At 33.8% G+C, this 9,481-nt stretch overlaps 3 protein-coding genes across 3 annotated transcripts; 2 read left to right on the forward strand and 1 right to left on the reverse strand.

Annotated features, from left to right (window-relative positions):
- Positions 1–1,648: 1,648 nt before the first annotated feature.
- LOC107405181 (probable flavin-containing monooxygenase 1) lies at positions 1,649–5,710 on the forward strand. The gene is made up of 5 exons (XM_016012194.4): positions 1,649–2,251; positions 2,791–3,031; positions 4,383–4,561; positions 4,669–5,018; positions 5,185–5,710. Exons 1-5 carry the CDS (start codon positions 1,805–1,807, stop codon positions 5,525–5,527), a joined length of 1,560 nt encoding a protein of 519 aa, XP_015867680.1. The 5' UTR covers positions 1,649–1,804; the 3' UTR covers positions 5,528–5,710.
- Positions 5,711–5,885: 175 nt separating this feature from the next.
- On the reverse strand, positions 5,886–7,386 carry LOC107407640 (peroxiredoxin Q, chloroplastic). Its single transcript, XM_016014948.4, has 4 exons — positions 6,975–7,386; positions 6,714–6,851; positions 6,464–6,553; positions 5,886–6,293 (listed from the first exon to the last, which is right to left on the reverse strand). The coding sequence occupies exons 1-4, from the start codon at positions 7,173–7,175 to the stop codon at positions 6,075–6,077; spliced, it is 648 nt and encodes a 215-aa protein (XP_015870434.1). The 5' UTR covers positions 7,176–7,386; the 3' UTR covers positions 5,886–6,074.
- Positions 7,387–7,805: 419 nt separating this feature from the next.
- Positions 7,806–9,407, forward strand: LOC107409658 (uncharacterized). The gene is made up of 2 exons (XM_016017085.4): positions 7,806–8,241; positions 8,923–9,407. The coding sequence occupies exons 1-2, from the start codon at positions 8,087–8,089 to the stop codon at positions 9,056–9,058; spliced, it is 291 nt and encodes a 96-aa protein (XP_015872571.1). The 5' UTR covers positions 7,806–8,086; the 3' UTR covers positions 9,059–9,407.
- Positions 9,408–9,481: the final 74 nt, after the last annotated feature.

Below are 9,481 nucleotides of genomic sequence, written 5' to 3' on the forward strand. Positions count from 1 at the left end.
TATGGGATAAATATATGATTAGCAAATGGTAGTTATTTTTTATAAATTATTTCTATAGAGTTGCATGGACATCATAATCCTCAAACGCATTTTATGCAGCCAATACGACTAGGATTTATTGTTTTTATAATAAATGAAAATGAATGGCTTAACTATTTTAAAAAGTTAGGTCAAGCGCCACTTGCATATAATACAAAGGATATAAGACCCAACATTATGTGTTCGAGCCGGCTGTATACCCTTTTTCAATTAATAAGAGCAAAACCAGCTACTATATATTTTCCAAATCAAGAAAAATGTGTTTAATTAGGTGTTAATTGTTAGAGTTTTATTATTTGAGATTCATATAGAGATAGCAAATATTAATTGAATATTTTAATTATAAATTTATTTTTTCATATTAAAAACATAATTGAGAAAAAATAATTATTTTGAAATAGATAATTAAATTGTCAAATGGTTGAGTGGAATTGACTCAATTGATATATATTTTACATTCACATCCATAAAAGATTTCAAATAACATTTTTATAATTATTGATGTCTTAACATTAAAATTTATGTATCCAACTATAAAGGGAAAATAAAATAAAATTCTAAGTTCTGAAAACTAATCATTTTAATTAGTTAAGGATTTTTTAAAAATGAGATGACACAAAATTTGTGACTTACTGAATCAACCTATAATCCTCCAGTCTCTGCAGGTTGGTGACACCAACTTGAGTCTTATAAATATATTGTACATTAACTCGGTTTCATGGAACACTATTGATAATTAATAATATATATTCACATGCTGGCTCTTTGTGGCTTCGACATTTCTACGTGTTACTGTTCGTCAATCGCCAACCTTACCATATGATCCGGCTGCTCAGAAATTGCTTTGATTTTAGTTTTCTAACTTGTTGAAGTAGGTTTTGTCGTTCTTACTATAAGCAATCGTGTCAATATATACGCACAAATAAATAAATAAAAATGGAAACAAATCTGGTTTTATTGCAATTAGTTAATCTTTCTTCCCATGGACAAACTTTGCATATATAGATCCTATACGCGTGCCATGATATGCACTTCAAATCAATTTGTAAGACTTTTTTCCTTTTTTTTTTTTTTTTTTTGTTGGTACAGAGTAAAATAATGATAATTAACCTGTTTATTTCTCTACACGTAGTACAAAAATTGAGCGAATTTTCTCAAATTGCTAAGCAAGTCATTTTGACCTCCATATCATAATCAAAAACATTTTCTATATTCTACACACGGTGAAATATTTCAATCACAATAACAAACTCAAAAACATTTGCAAGTTTTTTCATATACGTTTATTTATAAAAAAAGAAAAAATAAAAAATTGAAGCTTAATGGAAAAATCCGTTTACGATTCCAATATATGCGTGAAAAGAAATTTTGAAGTAATATATATCCCTGAAAGAAAATGAATATTCGGGGCAATTAGGTGGAGGAACTTTCCTCCACTTAACGAAACAATTTCGCATTAATAAAGCTATGTATGTAACTAGTAATAAATTAATAATATAGAAAGAGAAATGGTTTCTGCTTTCTCTTAACGAACCTAACTCGTACATAATTTGCACTGAAAGTCCATTCACGTGCTTCCGGCATGACCCACCCATGAAGCTCCCTATTATATATCAGCCACATCCCTCACGTTGTTTAAGCAAAAACCAAACCCAAACTCAGTGTTGCTTATTCATTCCCATTCCCTACCTTCATACACACACAATCACTCTGCCCAAACCAGTATTCAATTCGACTAAGCTACCTCCAATTCCCAAAAAAGAAAATGGATCCTAACCCTCTTGTTTCAAAAATCGCCATAATAGGAGCTGGAGTTAGCGGCTTAGCCGCAGCCAAACAGCTAGCCCACCATAACCCTGTTGTTTTTGAGGCTTCCGATTCCATCGGAGGGGTCTGGAAGCATTGTTCTTATAATTCTACAAAACTTCAATCTGCTCGTTGGGATTACGAGTTCTCCGATTTCCCTTGGCCTGACAGAAACAATCCCACCTTTCCTTCTCACCTTGAGATATTGGACTACTTGCACTCTTATGCTAACCACTTTGATGTCCTCAAATATGTAAGGTTCAATTCCAAAGTGGTACAGCTCCGGTATATCGGTGACAAGGAAATAGTTGATGTGGCTGGAGAACCTGGTCACTACGGCACTCTCTTGCCGGGTCAGACCGTCTGGGAAATTGCCGTGCAGACCAACGGTTCCGACACCATTCAGGTCGTTTATTTTAACTATATATATATATATATATATATGTATATATTATAACTAACAGTCATGCTCTAGCGGACCTGCACGCTTACTATATCATGGTGTAGGAAATTTCTTGATGCCAAGAGTTTAATTTACACTCTTGGCAGCCAGAGATTCGTCATATCCATAATATTATGGACGTCCAAGCTCCCTATAATAAAATTAATATAACTGGTATATCTGATCGAAACCTTGCTAAAAAAGGGAAAATAAACTTATTATATCAGCCAATTAGACTTGTTAATCCAAGACAAAAGCAAACAAATTGACATATATTTTTGTTAAGCAAGCTGATTAAAAGCGTTTCCCTTTGTAACTGATCATACTATGTATTTATATATATATATATATATATATATTTTCTTACTTTTTTATTTATGCACTTGAGCATGGACGCTATTATGCATATTTTTCCAATTAGTTGCTGATTTATATATATATGTTTTGGCGTTTATGTTGTGTACTGAGATCTGTTCACTGGTGGTGTCTTAATTTGTTTTCAGTGGTATTCATTCGAGTTTGTCGTAATTTGCATTGGAAAATATGGTGATGTGCCTCAAATTCCATCTTTTCCACGCAATAAAAGTCCTGAAATATTTGACGGCAAGGTTATGCATTGTATTGATTATTGCAAACTTGACAAAGATGCTGCTACTGAATTGCTCAAGGATAAGAAAGTCGCTGTCATTGGCTGTAAGAAATCGGCTATTGATCTTGCTTTAGAGTGTGCCGAGGCAAACCAAGGTAATCTATATATATAATAGATATATATGTTTATATTATATATAAAAGGTTATGGTTTGTTTGGAATATATGTTGTAAGTGACAAACTGTTAACATTTTTCGTTTCCCAACAGATAAAAATTATATATATATATATATATATATATATGCATATATAATTTCACCATGCATGTAAAACCTGTCTGTATATATTATTAGTTTAACAAATATTGGAGCATTAAAAGTCCATTCATTAAGATCTTAAATACATAAGAACATTTTTGCATGTTTTCTGAGGTTTTTTGCACAGTTAAAAAAATTAATATCATAGCTGAGTTTTTCTTAAATTTCTTTCCAATTTCTTCCTATAAGCGGCCTAATTGGTTATATCTGTTTCACATCCAGTTTGGAACAAAGTTTTTGAAAATCTATATATAATATATATAAGTAAGCTGTTTACCAAAAAAAAAAAAATTATATATATATATATATATATATAAAAGTAGGTTACAAATCCTTGAATATTTTAAAGCTGTCGTGATTGCGAAATTTCTAAGTTCTATCACCTTCTACGTAGTTTCTTAGACTGTTTAATCGATTTTCTGGTTGTTGTGGCAGAAAATATATAAAAACTAAATAGATATTTTCTTATTATGGAAAAACAACAAAAGTAGTATTAGGTTTCCAATGTTCGTTTTGGGCACAAGTACTTCTAATTAATTTTGCGAGGGCCGGGGGGGTCCTGGTACTACTTCGACAGTTTCAGATTCTTTACATATATAAACCAGGACTCAATTTCAAAAGAGCTAGCTTACAAGAAACAAATAAATTAAATAGAAAAAGAAAAACAAATAAATTAAAAGGTCTACGGCAACCATTTGTTATTTTACACGTTGTGAGGTTAGAAACAATTTGCATGGTTTTGATTTAATTTTCACATATATAACGAAATGGTCATATTTTCAACATAAAAATTAAAAGTTTTGACTAGTTGACTGCACACGTGTTCAACGATTTTTTATCAACAGCAACTATAATTCCACTATGTAAACGAATTATATAATACATACTCATACGGAAATACAAGTCTTAACTTTCCAACATCACCCACAGAAAAGCAGTCTGCTGTCTGCTTACTGGTCGGTCAATTTAGAAAATTATTTCCTACCAAATTTGTATTTTGCACATCATAGAAATTCATTGGATCAGAATATTATATTGGTGGGCGATACTCAAGATAACAATGAACTTAATTATGTTTTTAAATATTCGTTTCCCCAAATTCAAAATTGCATTAATGAATTTTATGATTTTGGTTCCACTGTTTGTGATATTGACAAGTAAAATTTCGGTGGTTTTTGTTAATTTCAAGGACCTGAAGGAAAACCATGCACCATGGTAGTGAGGACTCCACACTGGACGGTTCCCCATTATTGGGTTTGGGGTTTGCCATTTTTCTTGTTCTATTCCACCAGGGCTTCTCAGTTCCCCCATGAAAGACCTAACCAGAGCTTCCTCAGGACCATCCTTTGCTTCCTTTTATCCCCAGTGGTATATATATGCAAAATCAACAATTGTTCTTAATAAATGCATTTTCCGATTCTCTCTATGTAGTGCTAATTAAATTAATTATTGCCTTTACCTTCCGCTGACTACAGAGGCATGCGGTTTCCAAGTTCATTGAAACATATTTGCTGTGGAAACAGCCATTGGAGAAGTATGGACTAAAACCAGACCACCCATTTGAGGAAGACTATGCTTCTTGTCAGATGGCTATCATGCCAGACAATTTCTTCCCTGAGGCAGATAAACGGAAGATTGTGTTTAAAAGAGCATCAAAATGGTGGTTCTGGCAAAGAGGAATTGAATTCGATGACAAAACCAAGATAGAAGCTGATATTGTAGTCTTTGCAACTGGTTATGATGGCAAGAAGAAGATTAAAGCCATCTTACCAGAACCCTTTTGCAGCTTGATGGAGTTTCCATCTGGAATCATGCCCTTATACAGGTAAAAATATATGTGTGGCCTTTTTTTTTTCTTTTTTATATATGTGTGTATATATATATAAATTTTTGATGAATAACATATGCATGGCCAATTTTTACTAAAAATAGCTCTTAGAAAATATCTTGATTAAAAGTCATAGAATTCTCAAGCTTTTGAGATGTGGCAGGGGAACCATCCATCCTTTGATCCCAAACATGAGTTTTGTGGGTTATCTTGAGAGCGTTGCAAATCTTCATACAGCTGAAGTGCGTTCCATATGGCTGGCTCGGTTAGTGGACGACAAATTTAAGCTTCCAAGTGTGCAGGATATGCTTGACCAAACAATGAAGGATCTTGAAGTTAGTAAGAGAGCCACTAGGTTCTACAAGAGGCATTGCATTTCCACTTACAGTATCAACCATAGCGATGAAATTTGTGAGGAAATGGGTTGGAACGCTTGGAGGAAAAAGAGCTGGTTATCAGAAGCATTTAGCCCTTATGGAAGCCAAGACTATAGGAAGGAAAAGTGATTAATCAAACACTTCTCAACTGTTAATTTCTATTTAGAGAATTATGCTTTCATATCATATTACCAAGTAAGAAATAAGGAATTTTACCAAAAAAGTAAGAAATAAGGAAAGATTACATGCATATATGTAACAAGGTGACGTATTAGTATTCCGATCCCCATGTCTTTGAATGGACTCTTTTTTAATTAATTTGCTCTAATCAGTAAAACAGAGGAACATAAACATAATTCAGGTTAATTACAACCAAAATGGTCCACACAATAAAGAAATGTCGCAATGGCAAGCAAAACCAGAATCTCACCTATAAATATTCTATCTGAATCCCAGATTAAGTTAGTGAAAATTTGAATTCATCATAGCAGACGAAAAGATTTTGCCTTCATTACTAGTGAATATACATACTAAGAGCTCTAGTAAGTAATAATATAACAGGCTTTGAATCATAAAAGAACAAATGCTTGTTTAATATGGTACATATGAGAAAAAGATAATGGAAAAAAAAAGACTGGGAGAGATAAAGAGGGAAAGAAAAAACACAGAGGAAATTTCAAAGGCTTTGAAGTAGTTTAAGGGTCTCATCGATATGCTTTTCAGGTTGGAACTGGTTGTTGTAGACGAGTTGAACCACACCTTTCTTATCAAGAACATAAGTCTCTCTCCCTGGCAATGTTCCAAACAGATCAGCTGGCACTCCCCATTCTTTTCTCACTTTGTTCCCCTCGTCGCTTAGCAACGTGAATGGAAGTCTAAATTTCTTTGCGAAGTTCTACAATTATATACGCAATTTAAATTTTGTCAACTTTTTTTTCAACCATATATATACGTCTATGACAGATGAAATAATAAATGTCTTAATCAAAAAGCTGTACCACACCACATTAGAGAAAAAAGAAAATAATAATAATAATAATAATAAAACTTTAATTTTGTGATTACCTTGTGTGATGATGGATCATCACCACTGATCCCAACAACCTCTGCTCCAGCTTTTTTGAACTTCTCGTAAGAATCCCTGAAAGCGCAAGCCTGAGGAAAATACCAATGGATTGGTTACTGTAGTGTGTGTATATAAAGGCACTCACAAAGACCTATGGTGGATAATCCTAGGCAATCTCTAGCTTAATTAATTAATGGTAGCTTTGCTTAAAACAAGCATTAATGGAGAGAGAAGTGGAAAAAAGAGTACCTGTTTGGTGCAGCCAGGGGTCTCATCAGCTGGATAGAAATAGACAACCACAGGCTTCCCTTTGAATTTGGAGAGGCTCACAGTCTTTCCATCCTGATCTTTCAACGTGAAGGATGGTGGGACCGAACCCTTTTTCACCTTCATTTTCAACAATAAGGATACAATTAATAATCATAATCAGTACACAAAATCATCTTCCATTCCCAGAACATAAAAAAGCCCATAAGAGACAAAAACAAACCCTGTATAGTAGCAATGTACCTTGGCAAAAACCACACTTTTCATAGAAGAAGAAGATGGAAATGAAAGAGAAGCAGAATTGGAGAGTTTGACGCCGTGGAATTGAGATTTGGATAACTTGGAGAAGACTTGGGGGTTTTGAGGAGATGATGTGGTTGTACGAGTTTGAGTTGGGTGCAGGGATGAAAGGGAGCAGTGATTAGGAAGAGAAAAGGAAGCCATGAATGAATGAATGAATGAATACAGGGAATGATGAGAGAAAGAAACAAGGATAAGGTGTGGCTTGGAACCTGGGTGGTTGGAAATCACTAATATAATCCTAAACTGTTTATGATTTGGAGGTTATTTGTTATTATGGGGTATCACATATGTTTTTGAGGTGAGAGATAAGGGGGGGAGAGTACAGTGAGAATCTGTTTGGGTGTTGGGGAAAAAAAGGGGATAGATTTGGCTTTAACTTTTAAGGCGTGGACAATTGCTGACCCCATCCTCCCTATTCTCCATTTCAATTTACAAACCAAACCAACTATTAGCGTTTCATTATGCGGCTCACATTACAATTAGTATTCACCCTTGATCGCCCGACTAATTTTTATGGGCTGTAGAACCGCTTCAAATTTATGGGCCGGACTATCTTACACAGTCTATTCAAATTTCAAAGGACAATGTATCTCTATTTTTTATTATTATTATTTTTTTTTTACTCTTTTTCATTTTTTATAATCTAATTGACTGTTTCTTTCTGCATATATAACCTAATTTGTTTTTTTTTTTTTTTTTCTCTAAAAAAAAGAATCCCCGAGTATAGCTTATTACCAATACGCGGTAATAAACCGGCTGGCAGTGAATCCTATTCCTAATTTAAGCTGAACCGGACCGGGAAAATTAAACGGATCGGTAGAAAAACCAGAAACCCCAATTTGGATCGGCAACAACCTCCTAAACCCCCACGGAAAAACAAAAAAAGTAAAATAAAATAACAAAAACAATGTCGGGAGAGAGAAAACGGCAATGGGTTGGCTGGCTTTGTAGTAGCGAGTAGCGATTTGGATGTTATTATTCAATTGTTGGTTGGATTGGGGTTTGTGTTGGGTTGGTTCAATTTCAAGGTTCTCTGTCTGGAGGATTGAGCTATGGAGGGATTGCAGAAAGCGATTCGCAATATATCTAAATACCCAAACTCGGGCTCTTCTTCTTCATCCTCTGACAATCCACTTTCCAAAGAAGGTCTGTCTCCTGCTTTATCCTCCTCCGACCAATCTCAAGTTTTGATCAACAGACCTCCCAGGTACCCCACTCTACTCTTTCCATTTTTATTTTTTATTTTTATTTTTTTACTTATAGTTTAAATTTCTTTATTTGTTGGCTTGATTTTTCTTGGAGTATGAACCAAGCTTCTAATGGAAATTCTATAGAAGCTGCAATAGATTTGACATTCTAAATCACTTTATTACAATTCTCATGGTCATTTTGTCAAATGATTTACTGTTTGTTTTCAATATATTGTTGTCAATTTATGAAGGAAAGATTGAATCTTTTTCTTAATCATTATGGTCGTTGGTTTAAAATGACTACAAATGGAGTTGTGAATATAATGCTCTGCTTCTTTCCTAATTGTACAACCAATTAGCTGTCTATGCTTCCCTAGTTTTCTTTGCGATTATAAATGTCGATTAATTTCCCATTTGTGCTTTTTAATAGGTTTACTAGCATTGGCTAAGTTTTGGTTTCCCTATTAGGAGTTTGAATTTTATGGTTATATTGCTTTATTCTGTGAATTGAATGCTTCCTAAATACTTAACTTACAAAAGTCTTGAGTATAGTGGAAGCAGACTACAATTAGCATTTAGCAGAGTGATATAATTGTTGAAATTAAACTGCAAAGCATAGCTTTTTCTTCTTCTTTTTTTTTTTTTAAGAGAAACTTTAACTTTCTATGAAATTTCAACTACTGTAAATCTGACTGCAGACAAGTGGTGTCACTAAATACGTGCTCAAAGCTTTGTGCAATTTGCTTTGCTGTTGGATTAGTTGTGGGTTTCACACTGAAGCGACGTGTCCGACGCTGGGCATCCAAAATTCTTAAGCGGTTGAAAGATGATTGATGTTACCATCCAATCCAATGGGGAATAGTTTTTGCCTTTTTTCTAGCTGTGGCCTCAAACAGATAAAGTGATTCTCTCTGATTATAGACGCATAATACTTCTGAAAGCATGAAACTTAGATTAATATTTAAGCTCCTAGAAACGCAAGGAATCTTACTACATCAACAATTACTGATATTTCTCTTTTCTTGTTGTTATCTATGATGAAGTTTTAGGATATCCATGTGTTGGTATTTTTGAGTATACATTAAAAGTTATGAGATTGAAGATGTTTCCCTACAAGTGATATCATCACCTATCACGCTTTAAGCTTTTGGCAATTCTTAGTGAAATTTCATTTTAGTGTTTAGATGTTTATTTGTTGCTCTGGCCAAATTCAATCTGGGTAACCTGGCATTTTGTTGCAGGAGAATAAAAAATGAA

This window comes from Ziziphus jujuba, chromosome 7 (assembly GCF_031755915.1).
Source record: "Ziziphus jujuba cultivar Dongzao chromosome 7, ASM3175591v1".
Taxonomy (NCBI): domain Eukaryota; kingdom Viridiplantae; phylum Streptophyta; class Magnoliopsida; order Rosales; family Rhamnaceae; genus Ziziphus; species Ziziphus jujuba.

Bases quoted from the DNA above. Each gene is read 5' to 3' on its own strand.
- LOC107405181 (XM_016012194.4), top strand. From the start codon at position 1,805: ATGGATCCTAACCCTCTTGTTTCAAAAATCGCCATAATAGGAGCTGGA. The intron at 3,032-4,382 runs GTAATCTATATA...GTTAATTTCAAG, and splicing joins GTGTGCCGAGGCAAACCAAG to GACCTGAAGGAAAACCATGC. The intron at 4,562-4,668 runs GTATATATATGC...CGCTGACTACAG, and splicing joins GCTTCCTTTTATCCCCAGTG to AGGCATGCGGTTTCCAAGTT.
- LOC107407640 (XM_016014948.4), bottom strand. From the start codon at position 7,175: ATGGCTTCCTTTTCTCTTCCTAATCACTGCTCCCTTTCATCCCTGCAC. The intron at 6,852-6,974 runs GTACATTGCTAC...TTGAAAATGAAG, and splicing joins AAAGTGTGGTTTTTGCCAAG to GTGAAAAAGGGTTCGGTCCC. The intron at 6,294-6,463 runs GTAATCACAAAA...ATATAATTGTAG, and splicing joins ATGATCCATCATCACACAAG to AACTTCGCAAAGAAATTTAG.
- LOC107409658 (XM_016017085.4), top strand. From the start codon at position 8,087: ATGGAGGGATTGCAGAAAGCGATTCGCAATATATCTAAATACCCAAAC. The intron at 8,242-8,922 runs GTACCCCACTCT...ATCTGACTGCAG, and splicing joins TTGATCAACAGACCTCCCAG to ACAAGTGGTGTCACTAAATA.